The 25,941-nt window shown below is 41.4% G+C and overlaps 1 protein-coding gene across 1 annotated transcript in view; it reads left to right on the top strand.

Moving 5' to 3' along the window:
- The window catches only part of LOC126183425 (TBC1 domain family member 19), a 198,191-nt gene extending 175,846 nt beyond the window's left edge, over positions 1-22,345 (top strand). The window contains exons 12-13 of the mRNA XM_049925394.1: positions 8,222-8,408; positions 22,162-22,345. Of these exons, the coding sequence (XP_049781351.1) occupies positions 8,222-8,408; positions 22,162-22,230 (256 nt within the window). The 3' untranslated portion in view covers positions 22,231-22,345. The remainder of the gene's footprint in view (positions 1-8,221; positions 8,409-22,161) is intronic.
- The last annotated feature ends 3,596 nt before the right edge of the window (positions 22,346-25,941 follow it).

The following is a 25,941-nucleotide window of genomic DNA, read 5'->3' on the forward strand; positions in this document are numbered from 1 at the left end:
AATATTCCTCTGTGTGTGGATGGTGGGACTTTTGGAGATGATGGATGTATAGGTGACTGGAAGGATGTGGCACAGGAAATCTACTTTTGCAAGATTGTGAGGATACTTATGATCTGTAAAAGCCTCAGTTTGATCCTGGGTTTATTCTGAGGGGGACCGCTCATCTCTCCTTCCCTGTATTAAGTGAAACAGAGGATAGAATGATGAGTGATCTCTCTCAGTATATACCAAGGGTCTTACAAACTGCACTGAACACTCTACTTACGAGCCACAGTTTATCAACTATCACAACCACACACGAGATTTAGCGACAAGGTCATGCTGATAGTTGATGCAACATCTCATGTCCCGCATTACCTCTTCCAATATCATTAATCCTATACCTCCAAATTGACCACTCTCCCTGCATCACTCTCAAGTATTTTTGTGTGTTATTTCCTGTAACTTTCCTGTGGCACATGACCTTGTATCTCATCCAACCAACCACTCGCCTCCCTCCACTCCTTCTCCTCTCCATTCCAGTTTGCATCTACTAATTTCACATAATCTAGTCACATCTGTCATCTCCCATCTTCACACTTATCCACCCACAGACCTGTAACCCACATTACAATTTTTTTAACTTTTTGTATTTGATCTCATTGTGGTTTCACACTGATTTCAGTTGGTTTTTGCCATTCAATATCAGCTTGTGCCCTCAGATTTCATCTTGTTTCCCCATATTTCATCCATTTCATCCTTTACCTGACTTTGTCATGTGTTTGGGTATATTTTTGCAAATTCTTTCGGATGTAATTCTTTGTCATTTATGTATTTTTACTCGTTTTTTTCCACCACCAAGGATCCTGCTCCTTCCATCTGCATCAACACAGAAAAGTTTTCTTATCCATAGCCAGAACTCAGTCTCACATATTGTTCTTGTGTTGCTGCTTAGTTCGAGGAATCACCTCAAATGGCCTTACCATCAAATTATCCATCTCTGGCTGCCACCCTTCCTTCCACAATAACCTCCATCTGATCAGAATCCCCCAGTCCTTAGCTCTCACCAACACAGTCCTGTAAAAACATATCAATCAGGCCCAAACCTCCATGCAATACCTTATCTCCATCTGTAAAATTCTCCTGCTATGCAGTCCCAAATTCCTGGATCCCATATTGCACACTAAAACTCTCTCCCTCCAGAAACTAGATCAACATGCACAATGCCACCTCAAAAAACTCTCCACCCTGCTCCGTTCCTACTCCTACTTGGACTACCACTGTTCACCACCTCTAAAACAACCACCCCATAGCTGACAACACATGTCTCGCAGACCTACTACATTTACCCCACCTTCCAAAACTCCCTCCCACTACTACACAGAATCCAGAACCTAAATAGACCCAAAAGACAGCCGTGAACATTTCCTATAAAAGCCTTAGCCCTGTAGTAGTATCAGGCCTTTCCAAAGGCCTTACCTTTTGCCCCACTCCCAAATTCAATCATGCAGGACTTGTTTAAAGACCTTCTCTCCTTCTCCTGGTCCCAACAGTGGAAACACTTTGTTGCCAACAATCCACCAATCAGATTCAACCAAAGACCAATGCTGAACCCTGCCTTACTCAGTTCACTGCACCATCCAACTGTGATCCACCCCTACTGCACCCAAATCACCTCTTCTTAACTTTCCAGAATTTTTTAACCTCAAACCTTGCCTCCCCAAATATCTCAACATGCAAACAAACCTTACATCCACAGAAAGAACTGCAATCCACCACCTAAAAACTGATTCTGATCTTATAATGCTACCTGCTGACAAAGGCTCCACCATGGTTGTATTTAACTGCAAGGATTACCTGCCAGAAGAAATCCACTGGCTGTCAGATACATCCATCTACAAACCCTGCCACCATGGCCCATTCCAGAAATCCAGCAGGATCTCTGTTCTCTCCTCAAATCCATAGGGCCATCCCAGAAACTCTCACTGGTGTCGACCTCTCTTCTAACTCCTACTGCTCCCTACATTCACAACTTCTACATGATTCCTGAAGTCCATAAACCAAATCACCCAGGGTGCATCATCATGGACAGCTACCTTGTCCCCATTGAGGGAATCTCTTCCCTTGTAGACCAATACCTTCAGCCTATTACTCAGAACCTACCCTCCTATATAAAACATACCAACCATTTCCCCCACAGAATCTCCACTGCTCTTGTTGCTCTACCATCCCGGAGCCCAGCTAGTCACTATTGATGTCACCTCCATTTACAATAACATCCCTAATGACCATGGTCTTACCATTATTGAACACTACCTTTCTCAACACCTGATGGATTCCAAACCAACAACCCACTTCATAGTCACTATGACTGACTTTATCCTCATCTGCAATTACTTCTTGTTTGAAGATGTTACCTACAAACAAATCCAGGGTACCTCTGTGGGCATCACATGGCACCAACGTTTGCCAACCTATTCATGGGCCATGTACAACAATTCTTCAGAAACACCCAGAATCCAACACCTGTCACCTGGTTCAGATTCATCAATGACATCTCTGTGATGTGGCTCAAGAGTGAGGACACCGTATTCAGATTCCTCCAGAACCTCAGTACCTTCTCCCCCATTTGCTCTAACTGGTCCTACTCTACAAAACAAGCCAGCTTCCTTGATGTTAACTTCCATCTCAAAGATGGCTAAAGCAGTATCTGTGTCGATATCAAACCTACCAACCATCATCAATACCTCCACTTCAACACCGCCATCCTTTCCACATCAAGAAGTCCCTTCATATGTCCTAGCAACCTGTGGCCATCACATATATAGTAATGAGCAGTCCCTCTCACTGAGCCCTCTACAGATTGTAATTACAGATGTCCTGTGCCTTATCTTTCCAGTCACCCACCACCTCCCAAAGTCTCACCATCCAGCCACAGATGAGCAATCTCCTTGTGACTCAGTACCACCCAGGACTGAAGCAGCTGAATTAAATTCTGTGCCAGGGTTTCAACTACCTCTCATCGTGTCCTGAAATGAGAAATATCCTACCCACTATGTGCCCACCCCACCCACAGAGGTGTTCTGCTGCCCAGAAAGACTACACAATATCCTCATCCATCCCTACCTAACCCCTGTTCCAAACTCCTTGCCACATGGCTCATATTGCTGTAATTGACATAGATGCAAGACCTGTCCCATACATCCTCCCACCACCATCTACTCCAGTCCAATCATAAACATGACCTATTCCATCAGAAGCATGGCTACCTGTGAAACCAGTCGTGTAATCTACAAACGAAGCTGCAACCACTGTGCTGCATTCTAAGTGTTCGTGACAACCAACAAGCTGTCTGTCCACATGAATAGCTGCTAAAAAACTGTGACCAAGAATCAACTGAAGGACCTTGTTGCTGAACATGCTGCCCAACTTGACTTTCTTCATTTCAATGACTGCTTCACAGCCTGTGCCAGCTGGAACCTTCCCACCAACACCAGCTTTCCCTGCAATATATCCTTCATTCCCATGACTCTCATTGGCTTAACCTTTGTTAGTCGTTTTTCTTACCCATCTAGCCCCTTTCCCATTCCCATTCCAGCCCCTTATTCCTCTATTCCGCCAATGCACCCAGTCTTTTTACTTTTCTCCTTTTTTGCTACCATCCCCCTCCCCTCTCTTCCCCGCCCACTGTGTAAACTCCCAATTGCTCCTATGTTGCCTACTCTCCATCTCATCACTGCATGCTCCCACAGCAGCACTTTACCATCCCTCACTCCTACCCTGCATCCCTCCCCTCCCTGCCCCAGCCTCCTCCTTTTTCCCACCCAGCTGCCTCTCCCATCAGGAAATGCTGCTTGCAGTCTGGCGCCAGCTGCCGGAGACTGTGATCATGGGTGTGTGAGTTGAGTTTGCGTAATTGTGTGTGTGTGTGTGTGTGTGTGTGTGTGTGTGTGTGTGTGTGTGCGTGCACGCCCGCGAGCATGTGTGTGTTTTGTCTGTTTTTGACAATAGCTTTGTTGGCCGAAAGCCCACATTCTGACAGTCTTTTTTGTGGCTGTCTGCAACTCAGCATTTCTGCTATATGGTGAGTAGCAACTATCATTTTCATAATATTGTTAAAATTCCATCCTGAATTTTCCATTGTTTGGTTGAGTCACATATTCCTTTTTTCCCTAGTTTGATTCATTACCTCCTCATTTGTTATTCAACCTACCCGTCTAATATTCAACATTCTTCTGTAGCACCATATTTCGAAAATGTCTATTCTCTTCTTGTCTGATCTTCTTATCTGCACTTTCCACTTCCAGGCTACACACCACCCAAATATCTTCAGAAAAAACTGTGTAACACTTAATTATATATAAGATATTAACAACTTCCTCTTTTTCAGGAAAGGTTTTCTTGATATAGACAGTCTGTATTTTGTACCCTCTCAGCTTCTTCCATCATCAGTTATTTTGCTGCCCAAATAGTAAAACTCATCTACTACTTTATGTGTCTTATGTTGTAATTCAATTGTTCCAGCAGTGCCTGGTTTAATTTAATTCCATTCCATTGCACTTGTTTTACTTTTGTTAATATACATCTTGTAACATCTTTTCAATACACTACCTATTCTGTTCAGCTACTTGTCCAAATTTCCTGATGTGTTTGTCAGAATTACTATGTCCCTGGCAAACCTCAAAAGTTTTATTTATTATCCTTGAACTCTAATTCTAATTTCAAATTTTTGTGTGGTTTCCTTTACTGCTTGCTCAGTGTACAGAGTGAATAAGATCAGGATAAGCTACAACCCTGTCTTATCCCTTCTTAAGTACAGCTTCCCTTTCATGCTGTTCACCTCTTATAACTGCACTCTGGTTTCTGTGCAAACTATAAATAACTTCCATTGCACGTATTTTATCTCTTTTACTTTCAAAATTTCAAATAGCATATTCCAGACAATATTGTCAAAAGCTTTATGTAAATTTACAAATGTTAGAAATGTAAGTTTGCCTTTCTTCAATCTATATTCCAGGATAAGTCATAGAGTCAGTATTGCCTCATGTTTCTATGTTTCACCAGAACCCAGAATGTTCTTCCCCAACACCAGCTGCTAAAAATTTTTCCATTCTTCTTCGAGTAATTTGTGTCACTATTTTGCAGTCATAACATACATGTATTAAATTGATGGTTCAGTAGAATTCATTTCTGTCAGCACCTGCATACTTTGAAACTGGAATTATTCATTGTTCCTTATGTCTGAAGGTATTTTGCCTGTCCAATATACAAGGTGGACCAAGTAACTCTGATCCAGAAAATATTTACAAAAACATTTGCTGATATTCGAACATTTTTTGATAGTTAGGGTTTTGCTTCAGAGCCTGTTTCATGCCATTTCACCAATGTGTTTTGCAATATAGCCTTTGCAGGAGGTTTTGCCAAATCACTTCCAGTTTTAAACAGTTTCAAATAGTTTACAAACATCTTCCATGAATTGTGTTTTGCATTACACTTCCAAAAAATGCACTGTTTTATCATGAGCACCATTTTATGTTGTATTCAACTGGTCATTAAATGTGTTTGCTTCTCTCACTCTCTTGAGTTTAACGACCAGGACCAGTTTAAGGCCCAAACCACACAAGCCAACTTGGAGCACCAATCCAAGAGAGGCACCAGAGTTGCAATAACTGTAAGATTTCTGTACAGGATGTAACAGAATGAGTAGCAGCTGCTTGGGGCACTTAACTGAGAGGTATGCCCTAGTGCAAGATTGTGGATGAAAATTAATAGCAAAAACAGACATTGGTGAAAGTGTACAATGGAAAAGAGGGAAGAGATGTGTGTGAAGTGATAGTTCGCTTGTGTGGAAAAGTGTTCTCGAATTGGTCTTGGAAATGCCAAGTAGTGGTCACGGAAGTGTATATTTGGGTGATAGTGTGGTTTTATGTGTGAATGTGTGCACTATTGTCAGAAAAAGAGCTGATGCTTGAAAGCAAGTGTGAATGCTGTGCTCCACGGATCGAATCACAGTAGGTGACTGGTTGCCTTTCCCTTGTTTTATGTATTGCTCCATTCAGGAATTTTGAATACTTCTAAGTTTTAGTATGCAGGTCATAACTGGTGAACTATGGTCAGAGTCCAAATCTGTGCTGGAAAATGGCTTGAAGCTTCAAATCCGGTCTTAAAAATCTGTCTTACCATTATATAATCAGCCTGAAACCTTCGTCTGTCCCCAGATCTCTTACACCTGATCAACTTTTTTCATTTTTCTTAAACAAAGTTTAGTAATGATTAAATTATGTCCTGTGCAGAATTATTCCAAGCAACTTCCTCTTTCATTCCTTTCCCCTCACGAATATTCTAATTCTGCTTTTCCTTATCTTGCTTTTCTTACTACTGTATTCCAATGTCTTACCTCCACTAAATTTTCATCTCCCTTCACTCTCACAATAATTTGCTTCATCTCATCATATATTCTTTCAATGTCTTCATGACCTGCTGAGATATTCGAAGTATAAACCCATACTACTGTGGTGGGTGTTGGCTTCGAGTCTATGTCAGCTACAATAATATGTCCACTATGATGTTTATAATAGCTTACCTTATTCCTACTTTCTTATTCATTTCTAGCTTAGTGCCTCCTGCTTCACTTGGGTACACTGTATGGCCTGTAGAAATTTTATGTTTTGTTTTAAGTTAATCAAATTTTTATGTTGCTTGTGAATTGCAACACCTTATAGGAGTTTCACGCTAATTAAGGCCATATAAGATTGGTCTTCTCCGAATGTACTTCTGACCAAAAACCAATTCTGGTAGTTGGAATCCAAAGTTTTTGTTAATCATGCCTTTTGCATTTTGTGGAGATATTTCCATAGAAACTTCCATGCCCTAACAAATATTTCTTTATATCTAACTGAGAAGTGAAATACCAATTTTCATAAGTTTAGTTTTAAACATTTTTATAATAACGAAATATTTTCTTAAAAATTTTCATCCCCTCTTGTACTCCCTTAGCGGTCTATTTCCAGAAACACTAAAACTTTTTTTTTAATTTCTAACCAAGAAGTCAAATATCAATTGTCATAAAGGTAGCCTTAAAAATCCTTTAGTAGTTTCAAAAAATTTCACTCACAATTTCACCTCCATAGTGGTTGAATTTCCACAAATGCTCAAACATATTTTTTTTTTTTTATTTTCTTACTGAGAAACCAAATACCAGTTTTGTAGTTCTAGCTTCAAAATTCTCTTAATGGTGACATACTTTCAAGCCTTTAATCCCCTATGTCACCCCCTTAGGAGTAGCATTTTGGCCAATCCTTTCTTAAATGATGCCTACAGTATAAGGTCTACACCCTCTCCAAACTTAAGTTTCTATCCTTAGCAGTTTGGGCTGCATGATGATGAATTAGTGAATCAGTGTACACGGCCCTGTTTCACACACTTATGGGCTTAATTTCCAAAAATAGTGAAACATATATTTTTCATTTCTAACCGAAAAGCTGACACCAATTTTTAAAGATTTAGCTTTAAAAAATGCTTTTGCAATGAAATATTTCCATAAACTGTTTCACCCATTTAGGGATTGAATTTCCAAAAAAGGTGACATGTGTATCTTTTATTTCTGGCAGAGAACCCAAATACAAATATCATAGATTTAACTTCAAAAATATGTGAAACTTCCATAAAAACTTTCATCCCCTTATGGTTCAGATTTCAAAAAATCTCTTCTTAAACATCTACACTCTAAGATCCACACCTTGTCCAAATTTCAAGTTTATATCCTCAGCGGTTTAGGCTGGGCAATGGTGAGTCAGCCAGGACATTGCCTTTTATTACAGAGATTAAGCCTACTCTTGCATTACCCCTGTCTGATTTTGTGTTGATAACCCTGTACTGACCTGACCAGAAATTGTGTTTTTCTTGCCACTGCACTTCAGTTACAACTTGATGATCCTCTACCTTTCTTTTTCCTGTTTTTTAATTTCTACCATTCCTTTTATTATAAATTTTTGACACTAATGTATATCTCATGATCACACTGCAATTAATAATGAATCAAAGCTAGTTTCTTATCTGATGTTATTGGCAATATGCTGTGAAGTACTGACCTGCATCATTTGGAAAGACATTCTTTGTAACAGTCATTAATTTTTGTTCTAAAAATTTTGAATTGCTTTCTAAAGTATAGTATATGTTATTCAGATATTAATCCTTATGTTAACTGTATTTATTTATGCCTTAATACATCATCTATATGCAGAGCTCGCGTTGTCTTCAAGTGGTTAATGCGTGGATTCTCAGGCTACCTACCTCCAGAACAGCTTCTGTACCTGTGGGATCTGGTACTTGCTTATGATTCTCTTGAAGTTCTGCCATTGCTAGCTGTTGCTATTTTAAGTTTTCGAAAGGATAATCTGTTACAAGTTGAAACCCTGGCTAATGTAGAGGTAAGACTCTTATTTGACTCTTCAGTTATATTTTAAGGTTATACAATTTTGTTTCATTACAGCTGAGAAGCATTATAGCATGTACTCTCATGATGATACTTTTACAATTTACAAATGGGCATATATTATGCACCGTTTTTGTATGAAGCATATACCAAAATCAAAATTTTCAGAAAATTGTACCTCTCATTGTTTGGATGATGTAAACACGAGGTTAGTAAAGCATCTAATTAATATACTCACTCTTACATTTCTATGAGTCAAAGATCAATTGATCTTAGATTTCTGTTAATAGATCTACATATTAAAGCTATAATCTTAACATCAAATTATACTTACTCACCCTGGTCCCTTAACTCTTTATAGCAAGAAGTGATAGTAAAAAGTCACTTAATAATCAAGAAATGTAGGAATATTAGTTAAACATTAATTCTAATTTTACATAAATTGTACTTTTTATGTCTTCTATTCTTGCTACATTTTGTATTGGGATGTAATATTACATGTATCATGAGAGGTATCAGGATAAAATTCTGTTAACAGCTACTGGTTTTGTGCATAACGCTACAAATTCATACTTTTTAGTTTTTCAATGAACTTGCTTGTCATACAATACTGGCAGCAGTGGTTGTACCAGCAGGCACAGCAGATGTGTGCCATGGTCTTGACTCCAGGGACCCTGGAAAACTCCAGCTTAACCACTTTTGTTAGAGATGGAGTTCCTTTTAAATTATTAATTGTGTTGTGTTAGTTAAAAAGTTTGCAAAACAAAAGATAGAAAAAATTTATGCACTATATATTTACAATTTTAATACAAATTTATGATTTTTGTTGTACTTTGTGTTGGCTTCTGTTAAGTATAGTTTGCATGAGGAAGAAATGAGGCTGTTGAAAGGTTAAGTAAAAGCAAAATGTAGTTACCCATGTTTTTATGCTTCTTTCAAGAATATTCTTTTCCCATCTGGGAGACACTCTGAACTTTTTTCTGCCCATTTGTGACTAGTCTCCAATAAGATAGTATTTCCATATGCACTGTTTTACTGTATCTCAAAACTCTGCTGATACTGCCCACTGAAATGTGCGCATTAAAAACTAATGCAAAATAATCAGGAGCATCTTATAATCCACAACCCACCTTACAGTGAGTGTACCATTGCCACTTCCTCCCTTAATGTTCCTGTCTCTAATTGAGCATGAGATCCTATAGAAGAGCTCATATATATCTGATTTTACCTTTCTTGTCTTTTTGCAAGATGTATGTATGAGGAAGCAATATGTTGGTTGACTCTTCTCGGAACAAGAGCTCTCAGAATTTTAGCACTGAATCACACCATACTTCACAATACCTCACTTCTAGCATCTGTCAATAGATTATATTAGCATCTCCTTTATGCTTCTGTACTGATTAAACAAACAAGTGGAATTAAATCAGCATTTTTTTTTATGCTTCTGAGGGAATATGGAATAGTTGTAGGTAAACAACTAGAATTCTCTCAGATACAGATTTATTCATACTTAGCTTCTACACAGATACAAGTCAGGAGGCTAACTGCCGTTGACGTCCAGCATCCTGCCCAAAGCCCTCTCCTCAAAGATAGCACACTTATGCACTGAACAAATATCGATATTTATGGCGCTCTACGCCACATAGCACCCCCCCCCCCCTACCCCGCACAGTATGGAGTACGTCCCTGTGAATGGGGGGGGGGTGAGCAGTTAGGAAGGTAACGTACAGTTCTTCTGCGTCAGGCGGAAGCGGTCAACTGGTAGGAGACCGGGGGGTGAAACCCGGTACGTTGACGGCGAAGTCAGCAATTGACGCCGGTGGCTGAAGACGACGTCCCATCCTGGAGTGGAGGTGTAGCACTTCGTCAGCCGGCAGGCGGAGAATCACCTTGCCAGAAGGCCTAACAAAGGCATGCAAATTGCCACACGCAGCACTTCTGTTCAATTTAAAGTGGCGCACCACACGAGATTCTGCACTTCCTCCCTCAACATTGTCACACGCGAGTACCACACACACCGTATCGCCATCTACGACAACGGATAATTTATGTATGTCATCAGGGTGTACATGTGTTGTGAATTCTTGGGTGGCACCTGTACGAGCAATGGTAGGGAGGCAGGGAGGTGTGGGAAAGCCATGGCAGGGGGAAGCATCTGCTAAGAGGGGGGTGGCAGGTGCACTGGACTGCGCAGGAGAGCAGGAGACAACCTCGGGCGATCACCTGACAGACGAGGGAGCGTGACCAAAGGCAACGAGGAGCCAGCATGGCTTGAATGGCGTGACAAAGAGCTGTCACACAAAGATGGTAACACAATGGTAGAATCCGAGTGGTTGGCAGTTCAACTGCGAGAGCTGTGAGGAGTGAAGCCCCGAAAAGATTGGCCACTCGAATTAGATGAACGCGGAGAAGGAGCAGTGCCCGGCAGAGAAGCACGCTGTGGAGAATCAATACCCAAATGCATCGTATGGGAAGATGGATGGCCGCTCGAAGCAGGAGTGGGAGAAATAGGGGCAGAATCAGGGAGATTCCCCTGAGGCTCAATGAAAGCTGGTTTCACTAGGTTGAGTGAGACCATGTTTACAGAGTCTTTTATGAGGAGATCCATGTTATTCTCAGAGCATTTGACGACCTTCTAAGGACCTATGTAGGGCGATTGTAGCGGGGCTTTGACTGAGTCGTCTCTGAGAAACACGTACTCACAAGAGTCTAGCGTGCGCGGTACGTACACGCGCGGAGGTGTATGAGCAGCCGGAGGTGGCGGCTGAATTTTGCTGCAGTGCAAGCGCACCCGCTCGAGAAGTGAAGGGAGTTCAGAGGGCCGTGGAAGTGGGGTGGGAGTGACTAATTCTCCAGGCAAAACCAGAGGTTGGCCATACACAAACTCGGCTACGGAACCCTTGAAGTCTTCCTTGAAAGTCGCACGAAGGCCAAGAAGCACGAAGGGCAGTGCCTCTGTCCATAGTGAGTCATGGCAACGCAGGGCAGACTTTAAGGTGCGATGCCATCGCTCGACTAGCCCATTGCTTTGGGGGTGGTATGCAGAAGTATGAATTTTGACAATACCACACATTTTACATTGGTCAGAGAAAACTGAAGACTCGAATTGTCGCCCCTGGTCAGTGGTGAGGTAAACAGGTGAGCCAAATCTAGAGATCCACGAATCTAAGAATGCTCGACTTACTGTTTCAGAGGTAATGTTCAGAATAGGCACAGCCTCAGCCCACCGAGTCATCCTGTCAATAGCTGTAAACAAGTAACGGAAACCCTCGGAGGGGGGCAAAGGGCCTACAAGGTCGACATGAACATGATGAAACCAGCCTGGCGGTTGCGGAAAACAGCCAAGGGGTGGGGAAGTGTGCCTGGAAACTTTGTTCTGTTGACACAACTTGCATGCCCTTGCCCAAGACTGACAGTCGCAGCGCATGTCTCTCCAGACAAACCGTTCAGCTACCAGATGGGTGGAAGCTTTGACACCGGGGTGTGCTAATGTGTGTAGTTTGTCAAAGACCTGGCGTTGAAGGGGCTTAGGAATGAATGACCGCAACATGCCAGTTGATTCATCACACCACACTAAGTCAGATATGCCAGGAAAAGTAGAGCATACCGGTTGGAGAGAGGAGCTGTGGTCCGAAATTAACTGCATGGTATCGGGGTCTGCTGATTGCAACCGAGGTAGGTCTGTTAGGTCAATTAAGGTTGTGACAGCACCAACACACAAGAGAAAATCAGCAACCACATTGTCCGCTCCTCGGATGTAGCGAATGTCATTTGTAAATTGCAAGATGTAGTCGATGTGACGAAAGCGTCGTGGGGGCGGATCAGCCACAGGATTTTTTATGGCAGGAACTAACGGCTTGTCATCAGTGAGCACATAGAAATCTCGTCCCTCAACATCAGTTCTGAAGTGTCTTATGGCCTCGTAAACTGCAAGTAATTCTCTGTCGAATGCAGAGTATTTCTTCTGCGCGTTGTTTAGCTTTTTTGAGAAAAACTGCAGGGGGGTCGTAACATCGTTGTATGTCTGACTCAGTACTGCACCGATAGCATTGTCACTAGCGTCAGTGGTGATAAACATCGTGGCGTCTGCACGTAGGTGAACAATAGTGACAGTGGAGGCCCAAGTTTGTGGGCCAGCAAGAGCATCTGTGAGAGGAGCCTGCACCGCAGAAGCGGCTGGCAAATGTTTTTGGTGATAATTAACTGTTCCGATGAACCTGCGTAATTCCCTATAGGTCTGAGGGCGTAGCATCTCGAGAACAGGTTTGATCTTGTCCTGCGGTGGTGTCAGACCGTCCGATGACACAACATAACTTAGGAATGTGACGGATGACTGGTGCAATTGAGTCTTTTTATTGTTCAGTTCAATACCAGCGGCTGCTAAAATATCTGTCAGGACTTGAACACGCTCCTCACTCTGTTCCAAAGTAGAAGCAAAAACCAATATGTCGTCCATATATACGAAACGAAAGTCTAAATGGGATAAAGTTTGATTGATGAAATGCTGCCACGTTTGGGGGGTGTTTTTCAACCCAAACGGCATAAATTTGTATTGGAACAGCCCGAAGAGAGTGGTTATGGCAGTCTTTTCAATATCCTCCAGAGCGATAGGAATCTGATGAAATGCGTGCTTACAGTCCAAAACAGAGAAGTACTTTGCACCTGCGAGCGCATGATTGAAGTCTGCAATGTGTGGGACCGGATATTTATCAATGATGGTGCGGGCATTTAAACGCTTATAGTCTCCGACCATACGCCAAGTACCGTCTTTCTTTTGGTAAAACAGGATAGGACTAGCCCAGCAACCAGAAGAAGGTTTAATTATTCCCTTTTGTAATAGATCATCCAATTGTTCTTTTGCAATTTTCATAAATTCCGGCTTGAGGCGGCATGGGCATTGCGATATGGGCGGCCCATCAGTTAGACGTAACCGATGAACTGTGCCATTAGTGACCATTGCAATACGTGGCGCGGCACGACAGTCAGATGTCCGTGAAGCGGAGCAGGCAGTCACGGATGGGCAAAGCTGTGGCACTGAGGGCACGGGAGTACAGGTGTGCCAACCGCTCATAGGCTGCGTAAAGGCCGCACGTGTGTTAACATGGGCGAGGTTGGTACACTGGTTCTTGGTAGCGGGTCGTGCCGCTACGAGCGCTGTAGGCATGAATGGGCGTGGCCGAACAGCAGATGGCCGTAGTTCATTGCCACGAGCTTGGCAAGTTAACTGTCCATACGGAACGCAAGGAGCATGAGTACTCGGGCATACTCTATCATTACAAAAGGGGGTGCTGACACAGTTTACAGAGTTCACAACATTGTCGTTAATGTGCACGGGCACGGGAACACCAGATTGGCACGGAATGACCTTGTCTGTAGCCCACGAGTCATCTGCTTGTAGTGCCGCGAGGCGTCGTCGTGTGGAGGCCAACTCGTGGTGTATGTTGCGGAGATGCAGCAGCATTTCCGTACGTTCCATCCACAACTTCAAAGACTTGGCGCACTCCACTAGCCACTTGTTTGTCCAAGATTGCAGCTCCAAGGATAGGTTTACACACTTCTTAGCACAGCACACATGTTTGGTGTTAGCTGAACTGTCACTCGGCGGAGCGAAAGGAATATGAGGAATATAGGTTCTTCAATTGTTGACACTAGAAACATCCACTCCAACTTGCACTCAGGCGAAAGTTTCACTGTATAAAAAGTGGAACCCGAACACTGTAGAGTAGACAAGTTCACTGCACAAAGTACTGTTTTGTGTGGTTGCACTTTATTGGTTGCTAGGCGAACCAGCAGCAAAGAGACGTCTGCACCAGTGTCTACCAGAAAACATACACCTGATTGTAAATCGCGAACATAGACTCGACCACACTTACTGTTGTTGTCCGAAACGGAGTGCAACGTGGGATGGTGCCCGTTGTTTACATCACAGGAGGTGGCACCATAGCCTACCTGCGGTTGGAGTTTGGGTAAGAACACGGTGACTGGCATTTGCGAGCTTGCTCCCCGAATCTCGCGTGGAAGAAACAGTAAGGTTGGGCGGGCCTGTGCTCCTGTGGGTAGTTGCTAGGTGACGGAGTATGTGCCCCAGAGTCTTCCACAGAGGCCGATGCACTGTCGTTGCGGGGAGCTGAAGGTGCAGTCAGGGCGGCTAGTTTAACGTACTTGTTATTAGCAGCACCAAACAAGGGAGTGGCGTCAGAAAGCGTCTTAGTGCGGTCACGTCAAGAATGCAGTGCACGGAGCTCACGTTGCCTGGCGGAGTATGCTCTGTCGGCAGTGCGTAAACGTTCATTTACTGGCCTATCTTCATACGTAGAGATTGCAGTCTGGACAGGCAAAGGCAGCTTTTCAGTCCAGATTTCTGCGAGCGTGTCATCAGGCATAACTTGCTCATCGACGAGAAGACGGATGCACCGCCACAGCTGGGACGGAGACCTGTCACCGAGACGCTCTTCGTAGATGAGCTGTCGCACATTTTCTCTCCTGGTTTTAGAGACCCGCTCCAGTATCGTCTGTTTTGTCACAGCAAAAAATGGTTCAAATGGCTCTGAGCACTATGGGACTCAACATCTTAGGTCATAAGTCCCCTAGAACTTAGAACTACTTAAACCTAACTAACCTAAGGACATCACACACACCCATGCCCGAGGCAGGATTCGAACCTGCGACCGTAGCAGTCCCACGGTTCCGGACTGCAGCGCCAGAACCGCTAGACCACCGCGGCCGGCTTTGTCACAGCATACTTCCCTGCTAGGGGGGGGTGCTTTGACCAGATAGTAAATTAAATTGATGCGGTCGTGAAGATGGTTCATGAGGCAGGTGAAGCGTGCGTCATCGTCCAAAGCACAGACATTGAATGTTTGCTCAACCAGGTTAAACCAGAACTCCAGGTGAGTGGGTTTGAAGTCTGGTAGTTTCGGCAGATTCGGCACTGCAGTCACTGCGGAGGTGTGCCTATTACTTCGGACAGATGTAGAGCATGCAGAAGATAGTGAGTACGAATTATTGGTGTCCCGTAATGCGGGAATCGCGAAGTTCACTTGACACCGGGGGGGGGGGGGGGGGGGGGGGGGGCGGCTGAGAAGCGACGGACGCTCGAACGGTGTGAGGATCGTAGTCAAAATGTGCATTCTCATTGACGTGGTAGCTCGGAGAGAAGCCACAAGTACTTAAGTGCGCCGGTGAATGTCCGTTATGCACACAGTATTCACTCGACCGTGAGTGGTGGGGCTGGTTGTAGATGTCGGAGTAATTACTGTCCAGCACAGAATTGTTGACTTGATTAGAAGCAACACAAGGATCCCACACACGTCCACTAGGATGCACACTCGGTGTGATATTTGCTGTTTGGCAACCATTGAACACCTGTTGACTAGCCGACGCGGAAGGATACACACGTGGTGGGAACTGATTCGAGTTTGAATTTACTACTGGATTTTCCAAAGCAGCAAAACCTCGCTCGACGCCACGAACTGTATTGAATTGTGCGTTCGACACAGGAGTAGGAATGTTCCAACCAACACTCTGTGGAGAACACGTGGGAAGCTCTAGGCTAACAAAGCCAGAGTCCATGACCGTTGGCGGTTGGAAGAAACTGGCGGCACTCGATGAATTCCACTGCATGTTCTGGCTGAAGGATTCCGAAGATTCTTGCGGCATGTCCACTATGACGGCAGGAGTGCTGGAGAGATGTTGCTGAAACTGGGCGGCGGTGAGTGCTGAAAGGCCATTGTCTGGAGCTGAACAAAGGCCCTCGCGATCGCAGAGAAACCCGATGCAGTAGGCGTGTAAATAACCTTCGGGCGGTAACTCAGACGTGTACACAAAAAACGGGGTCACCAGTGAGGGAATATGGAATAGTTGTAGGTAAATAACTAGAATTCTCTCAGATACAGGTTTATTCATACTTAGCTTCTACACAGATACAAGTCAGGAGGCTAACTGCCGTTAGCATCCAACATCCTGCCCAAAGCCCTCTTCTCAAAGATAGCACACTTACGCACTGAACAAATATCGATATTTATGGCACTCTACGCCACACTTCCATACATATTAAACGTGTTTCTTTTCTATTGGTCTTCTTTGTTTCCGTTGTTGGAAACTAAACATGAGTACTCAAGTATGAGTCAAACTAGCATTTTTAAGCTACATTTTCTGTCAATTATTCTAATGACACTCTGTATGGTATCTACCTTTCTTACAGTTATTTTTGTGTAGTCATTCCATTTTAATAACGTTGTATACATAAATGCATGCATGTAATAGATGTGAAGTTTTCCAGTAAATATTCAGCAATTGTATAATCTAAGAATAATGAGACTTTCCACATATTTTTAGCATGATATGTTACATTTGTTTGTGTTGAGAGCCAACACTCAGCCCTCCCACCAAGCATAAATCCTCTATTAGTCTTCCAACATTTTGTAATAATTCTCTAACAGTGTGATTTCTCAGTATACAACAGTACTTTCTGCAAACAATATCTCGGAACTTTTGATGTTATTCACATGTACAAATATTGTGAACAGTAGAGACCTAACACACTTTTGAGATGTGCCTGAATCTACTTTTATATGTTAAGATCCATTAAGAACTACATGTTATGCTACATTCACTAAGAATTTTTGAATTCAGACACAAAGCTGGTCTGATATTCCATACACTTATATTTTGTTCATTAGGTGGCAGCAAAAAACGGTATCTAACTTATTATGAAAGTTAAGGACCATGACATCAATCTGGGTGTCAATATTTGCTGCTTGCTGGGTCTCAAGGACAAACAGAATTATTTGAGTTTCACAGTATCATTGTTTGCAGAATCCATGTTTATACTTACAGAAGAGGTAGTTGGTCTCAAGGAAATTTTAATACATAGGCATAAAACAGAATTCTAAAATGGATTGAATTAAGCAATATAGGCCTATAATTTTGTGCATCTGTTTGATGACAATTCATGAAACTGGGGATGACCTGTAAGTTTTTAGTCATTTGGGACACTTCATTTCTCCAGCAACCTATGATAGACTGCTGCTAAAAGAGGAGTAAGTTCCTTCTCATACTCTGTATATAATCATATAGGTATCCCATCCGATTCTGCCACCTTTTCTCTGTTGAGCAGTTTTAGATGATGTTCTGTCCCATGGTCACTTATCTCAGTATGAATTTAGAGGTTCATGAGATGACTGAGAGGAGGAACCATGGTACAAACTTCTTAGAATGTTTTGTCAAATCAAGTTTTACTTCCAAATTTGTTGAATGCTTCATGCATGGCTCTCCTTGCACTTTTTTTTGTTTTATTTTTGTTGATCACCTAGTCTTTAACTGTTTTTAAAACTGTGGTCAAGTTTTCTTTACTTTTGGAACAACTTTGCAATGTGACATTTAAACCCCAATGGGTCTTTGCTATTCCTTGCAAGTCTGACTAATAGATATATTCTGTCTAAAGCATATGATTTGATTTGATGATTTGATTTATTTTGTGTTCCATAGGTCCAATTGTGTTGGATACACAAAGACGTGGAACAAGTCAGTTTTTTACAAATACAATCTGATAATCATATCATATACAGAAATTAGAGTACATAATTATATAAAAATTTATACAGTAAATTCTTTGGGCAGCAATACAGAAAAAGAAAATACGTATTTTCTTAGAATCATTAAAACACTACAGAAAACAGATACAGAGCACACACAGATACAGAGCTCAGGTTAAATAACATTCTTAGTGGCATTATGTCAACTTGTATGGTGACTGTTGCATGGATGGTGCTGCCATCCTCATATAGCCATGTTACTGTCTGTGATGTCATTGAGCCACAGTGCAACTGCATATAAGGTAATATTTTCATTGTGAGCCTGTATAAAACATAAGAGGTATTTCTACCTACAGCATCTTGAGGAATCAGCACCAGCAGAACATGCTCTGGAAGTTGGACACAAACTGTGTTCCATGAGACATCTGATATGAAATGGACATATGGTTTCTGCGATAGTGTTATCAAAGAAGTAACTGAGATACAAATTTGAGACAACAACCTTAATAAAGAGGGTGATCTGTAGCAAAGCACAGCTTGGGATGTAGCTTTTGGGATGTTCAAGTGGATGCAATGGACTTGCAATCAGAACATTCTCTTGTGCAGAGCTGGACTGGATTCTGGTGACATCATGGGTGGTGGCACATCTATACATTAGGACATCAGCATCAGTCACATCACAGTCGCTACTTGAAAATGGCCAAAGAGCTCTCAGCCAAAAACCCATGGGTACACTTGATGTGGCTGGAAACTTCAGAAAATTATATCAGTTTATATTGATGAAATGGTGCATTCGTACATTAACATACCTCTAGATGGAGGTAATGTGACACAGCATTAAACATCTGGAGAAGCTGCCTGTTAAGAAGGCTAGTTTATTAAAATCTTTATCCTTCCTATTACACTGCTGCAATGAAAAGACAGTTCTATAATCTGCTGCCATCAGCCACCACATCATCACTGATGCAGCTAGGAGAATATTTCATCATGCCGGCTATGGCCTGCTGTGGGAGAGAATACATTTACACCAGAAAGCAGTTAAATGCAAATGGTTGTGAGATCATTGCTGGCCACCTGCAACTGACACAGTTATTTTAAGCTTTAGATTCTCCACAGGAGCAGAATAGTTGTCATTACAGAAGTTATTAACATGATGACCATAAACATCAATGTGGGTGCCATCTTGGCACTTAAGAAGGGACTTAATTTTGCACCTTCACCTAGAGCATTCCTTTTTTTTTTTGACAAAATAAGTGGTATGCAACAATCAGTTCATGAGATTCCCTGTGAAACCGCAAAAGAAATCTATCAAGAAACAAGCCACATTCTTTCAAAATACAAACTGCCAGTGCTGAAAATGACAAGAGCTGTGCTCAGTAATCTTCACTTGCTCTGCAACAATCCTCTCAATGTATTCCTGTCAGCTGACAAGGGCAATGCAGCCATTGAAAAGGAACACGCCAATTATGATGTGATTTCCAGTTGATGCAGGAGGAAGAGACACACCAAAAATTGTCACTGGGCTCAACAACAATAATAATGAGAAAGACACCAGAGCTTCTCAAGTGGTCATAGCTGGAAGAGAGTATCATTAAAAAACTCCTCCCTTAGGCATCTCAGCTATACACATTTTATGACCTGCCAAAAGTTCATTAGAAGGAAACAGCCCTATCATGAGCACTAATGGAGTGTTGACTACCATTCTCCCAGAACATATACCTAGTGTCTGTATTCTGCATGTTGGTCACTGTTTGCACTATATGAAGAACATTACCAACTTCATAAGCCAAATTAAACATCCGTGTCTTGGAAAAGGAGATGTGACAGCCAGCTATAATGTGGTCTCATTATTCAAGCATGTTCCCATCAAAGACTCCATAAATCTGCTGCCCCAGTTCTTTGATAACACTGTCATCAATTTATTTAAGCACACTTTTATGTCACCATATTTGTTTTATGTTGGGGAATATTTTAACCATATGGGCAGCATGATTCCAGTTACAGTCAGTCTGTTTATGAAGTACATTGAGGACACCACATGACGATATTTGTATTTGAAATGATAATTAAATGGAGACCCTAGCTGCAAACAGGTGTTGATATACTTCATTGGGGACATGCTGAAAATGTATGCCCCGACCGGGACTTGAATCCGGGATCTCCTGCTTACATGACAGATGCTCTACCCATCTGAGCCACCGAGGGCACAGAGGATAGTGCACCTACAGGGACATATCCCTTGCACACTTCCCATGAGATCCACATTCCCAACATGTCCATAATACTACATTCATAGTGCGCCTAATAGCTGTATGTATGTAGATGTATGTATGATGGGCAAACATCTATTAGGCGCACTACGAATGTAATGGTGTGGACATTTTGGGAATGTGGGTCTCACGGGGAGCATGCAAGGGATAAGTCCCTGCAGGCGCACTATCCTCTGTGCCCTCGGTGGTTCAGATGGATAGGGCGTTTGCCATGTAAGCAAGGTATCCTGGGTTCGAGTCCCAGTTGGGGCACACATTTTCAACATGTCCCCAATGAAGTATATCAATGCCTGTTTGCAGCTATGGTGTCCATTTAATTATAATTTCATTCTAGCGAAGCTGCATGGTCATCAAAGGTAACTGTTCTTTCGGGAACAGATACTACCTTCATATATTTGTATTTCTTGCTTAGGGTGAACATCATCTTCATTTTCCTTATCCAAAACTTTCATCGATTTTTAAAAGCATCTTTGCCTTAAAGCCAGATTTAAAACTTCATTTAGAGCACAAAATCAATATACTTTCACAATAAATAAAGCAGGAGCATATCTTCTATCATATGTCATTTACAAGGCTCTCACTTAGTTCTCCTTAATTAATATGTCTAGTCTATCTCAGAAATACATCCTTTATATTTAAGAATTTTTAGATCTTCAGAAACACTAGACGTGTTATGTCCTGAAAAATGAGTAAACATGCAATAGAGTGCCATATACGAGAGGAACTAAAAAAAAAACTGGAATAACATTCCACCATGGGTGGAGCTGGTGTAGTAAGCATTTCTACCGATAGGACTGTAAAATGCAAGTCATTGCCAGATCAGTGCCACCTGTATTGTTGTCCTGGCTTGTTCTGTTCATCTGCACTGATTGGTTTTGCTAGCACTGTTTTGTTTTTGTGTTGTTTTTCATTATGGCAATTTTAAGTGAACAACATGCAGCTGTGAAATTTTGTTTTCTACTCAGTAAAATGTTGCTGACACTGTTTTAATGTTGAAAACAATGTACCAAGTTAAGGCTATGGCAAAACTCAAGTGCACAAGTGGTTTGCTCAATTAAAAATGCTAACATGTCAACTGATGATGAACTTCGTTCTGGATGTCCATCAACTGTCCAAATTGACAAAAATGTTGAAAAAATTTGAGATCTTGAGCTTGCAGACCACTGACATACAATTTGGAAGTTTTAAGAAGGTTGCACAACAGCATTCATCAAAAAAGTACCAATTTGTGGCAGACAGAAGACTGGTTCTTCCACCAAGATAACATGCCTGCACACACAGCCATCTTAGTCACACATACTAAAAATGGTATGGTTCCACAGCCCTACACTTTACTCACCGACCTGCCTCTGTGCAACTTTTTCTTATTTCCACACATGAAAAGGGGCATGAAAGGACACCAATTTGGCAACATTGCAGAAGTCAAGGAAAAACACAAGGGAGGAGCTATCAGCCATTTCTAAAGATGACTACAAAAAAAGTCCCGAACTATGGAAGCACCAGTGGAACAAATGCATTAGTTGTAATGGAGAGTATTTTGAAGGGTATTGGTTGTTTTGTAAATAATTTGAAAACATATAGCTTTTAAAAAAAATAATAATTCTTTTTTTCCATACTATTTATTTGGTGCCCTGTTCTCTGAGCTGAAGCTTCTTTGTGCAGAACTACAATAGAATGATATAAAAGCTTCTTTCCAAGTATTCTCATTATGTGATCCATAAATTTTACAATATCAAAAATCAGTTATGATCCAGTGGTTTTTAATTCAGATATGAAGAAAGATTTCCAGAAAAGCATCCATAATACATAAAAAATTTGAATATTTTGAGGACAATAGGGCATCAATATCGGTAGTTTTACAATCCATAATATGTTCACATATTATTAAGACATTGTAGTTTATAATACAATTTAAAGCAGCATTTTTTTCTCTTATTTTCAGGCTGTTCTTGCAGATCTGTCTTCTCTCAAAGTAATGCCATTATTACAGTTGGCATTGCTTAGAGATTGAGCTGAGTTATATACAGCAGTCCCAGTGTTAATGGAATAACAATTGTCTGTGAAAAAATATTTAAGATTCGTCCAAATTTTTCTGTACTACAAGAAGAAAGTGGCTAACTGTTATAAATAAATTCTTATGAGATGTCATGTTTTGTATTTCTGTCAAACAACAGGAACAGACAAAATAGAGACAGCTGTTGAAAAAATTATGATGAAGTTTCCTAGAAACACTCGAAAGTAAATTCAAACTTCTAAGATTGGAAATGCAGAAATCAGAAATAGAAATTCACACCAAAAGACAAGAAAGAAGGACTACAGGGTAGGCAGAAGTAATTCTAATTAATTACTGTATTTACTCGAATCTAAGCCGCACTCGAATCTAAGTCGTACCTGAAAAATGAGACTCAAAATCAAGGGAAAAAAAAATTCCGAATCTAAGCCGCACCTGAAATTTTGAGACTCGAAATTCAAGGGGAGAGAAAAGTTTTAGGCCGCACCTCCAAATCGAAACAAAGTTTGTCCATTGTAATATGAGACACAATTTAGGTCGAATGAATGACCATACAGCTACAGTAGTTTGGTATGAGTCGTAAGCTTAGCAGTTAAGCTTTACCAGGTAGCCCGGTCCGTATTTATACGGGTACCCTTCCTTTTTCACGTGCTTCGTGCTTGATTGCTTATTTTTCTTTGATCTGATAAGTGTCATTCTATTTGTTATAGGTGTTTACGTCACTCTAAGCTGTAAATGCATTACTGTACTGTGTCATGCATTGTTTGTCGCATTCTGATAATGAGTGTTTATGGCCCGTCGCTGCTTGCGGCAAGGCTTGCTTTAGTGCGTGCTACCACCACTTACATTTTCTTTAAAAAAAAAGGGAATCTTCTCATTAGCGAAGCAATGGCAAGAGACTGCTATTTGTTGTTACTTTCTTTGATAATGATAATGATCAACAAGAACCAAATAATAGACTGTGTATGATAGATGTTCTGAATGAGTTTAGCGACAAATTTTCTCCGTTTGTAAATCTTTGCAGGCGCCTCTTTAGTACATTACATTCTGCACAGAAATTAGTCATCTTAGATTTAAAAATCTAGTCAATTGCCGTGCTTCATTTCTGATTGTATCACTATTAGGCATAAGAATAATACGAATATAAACATGACATGGTACATTCTTCCACGTTTGCTGTTGTCTCACTCTAGTTTCGTAGTTTATTAGGCAGACAGGATTGAAATGAGATAGCAGCAAACAAGAAACAACACATGGCAAAATGTTCATATTCGTATTATTCTTATGGTGAAGAGAATACTGCATGTGATTCACAATTCATAAAAGTTCCTATTAGCAACCATCTCTTCTCACAGGTATGAAAAAATTCAGAACATAGAGTTGGCCATATTGACAAACATCCCAAACAGTCTTGCCAGTCGGATTTTCGTAGTACATTGAAATGCTGCTACATTCGAAGATGAACAATACGGAATTTGTATTTACTTCGTTGGATAATGTTTGAAAATGCAGTGATCGAAACTCGGGGCGGAGAAAACGCTCATCTTCCACCTTTTTCTTTATTTATTTACTGACGCAGAGGTTTTGGCGCCAGTATTTTATCTTTGTGCCTGCAAAGCATGCCTGTGTTGCGCTACATATGTTTGATGGCAGAAGTTACTTGTGGTGGCACCTACCAACATTTTTCATAACTTCCGCTTGCTTTGCACTCGATTGTAAGCCGCAGGCAGTTTTTTTTATTACAAAAACAAGAAAAAAGTGCGGCTTAGATTCGAGTAAATAGGGTATATATCCCAAAAAACGAAAAGTGGAAGGAAAATAGAATGAAACTAGCCTTTGAACAAGTAAGCAGTAACAAGGAAATAAAGTGAATTACGAAGTCATTGAGGCTTGAAATACAGTAGATAGGGTTTATTACAGGAAGAAATCTATAACTGTAGCAACTAAATTCAATTCATTTTAATATCTACAGTTAGTTTAGTTTGAGGTAGTACCAAAGATGAAACAAACATATGTTGGAGGACAATGTACCATCTGCACAGCTTCTTGAGATGGTATGGGTCAAGGGCCTAATAATGCTCACTATCAGGCAATGGCTCACATATCTGCTTTGGTGATTTAATGTGCAGTAGTATAACCCAACTGAAATATGAGTGCATCATTAATTATTCTTAAGTATTCAAGACACACTATACGGTCTCAGAAGCAGTGTTCAGCAGGAACCATAAGAAGTGTATAGCTGCTAGAATTTGTGAGGGAATATTGCTGGGCGCACGTGTTGCAGCCATCTGGCTAGGATGCTGGCTGATATCTTGGCAACCATTGGCCCTTTTGCATGGAGTGGCAGTATGGCCACTACCCTGCACCCTGGCAGTTCTGATGCACAAATGGAAAATAAAGTATTAACTTTTACAGCTATTTTTTGTTAGGGCTTCAATGGCCTGCAACCCCACCTCACACCTCCACCACCTGCCATCCTGACCTCGTAACCACCCCTCCACCCCAAGGATCAGCTATAATAGATGTCAGAAGTGGTGGCATCAGCTACAGTAGACAACAGATCTGTGCAAAACAATGTCTGGACTAGAGCCTGCAATGTCAACACATGGTGGTGAGTGAGAGAACCAGTGTTTATTTTTGGTGTGTAAATTGAGGGCTACTTTGCATAGGGAAGAGAACCTGACAGATGTGCCTGAAATTTGGGGTAACTGCAAGGAACAGTACTTGGTGCCTCTTAGATGTTTGCAGTGCAATCTGCTTGGGTATTCTGCCCCTTGTGTTGAGTCAGTGTCTGAAACTTGTTTTACTTGCCATTATTATCATGATGATGTGGGTCAGTGTAGGGAATCTAGACACTTAATGGTAAGAAATATAGTATAATTTGTTCATCTGTGAATTATTGCTGCACGTATTGCAGGTGAATGAGTGTTAAAGTTATTTCAATGGCAGAGTCAGATATATGGGGCATTACGGAGCTAAAGTCAGTGCACTTGTTGATGGAAAAGGTGACAAAGTTGTCGAAAGATAATACAAATTTGTGGGAGTAAAATGATGCTGTTATGGATGAGCAAATAGCATTGCTCCAGGCACCAGACCATGTGGCCAATCCAGCTGCCACTAACCTGGTCATTTCCCTTTCTGGCATGTCATCTGAGAATGTGATGATATTTGTGGAGGACCTGTCAAAGTCAGTGGGAATGGGTGGTAGGTCCAGTAGTCAGTTATAATGGGTAGAAAAATTACATCAAATGTTGAAAGTGAAAAATTTTGCGAGATGTACAGAGGCATTGAGGAATCCAGAGATGTTGGAGCAGCTGATGCTTCTGCAGAGGTATAAAATGCAGAACAGTGCAAGGTTCTTTCAGGGGCAATTGAGTACCATTACAAACAGGTATGGAGAAGCCAATAGATTAAAAAATGTGAATATACATACATATGAGTTGGGGGAGAATGATGAAACAAATAAAATTTTGCATCAGGAAGCCAAGATAAGAGCATTTATTGCTTTCCTAAGAGCTTACCACCAGATATGTCAATAAGGCTGTACACAGGTGCTCCTAAGGATTTCCATTCACTTAGCAGTGGATTATGGGGAGATTGATATGTTGACATGGGGATACGATGGGAATGGAGTGCTCCACAAATCTGAGATGTTACATACGTGGATGGACAGGGTATATTCAGAGATAGTGCCACCAGTCCCAGTTTGGT

This window comes from Schistocerca cancellata, chromosome 1, assembly GCF_023864275.1.
Source record: "Schistocerca cancellata isolate TAMUIC-IGC-003103 chromosome 1, iqSchCanc2.1, whole genome shotgun sequence".
NCBI lineage: Eukaryota > Metazoa > Arthropoda > Insecta > Orthoptera > Acrididae > Schistocerca > Schistocerca cancellata.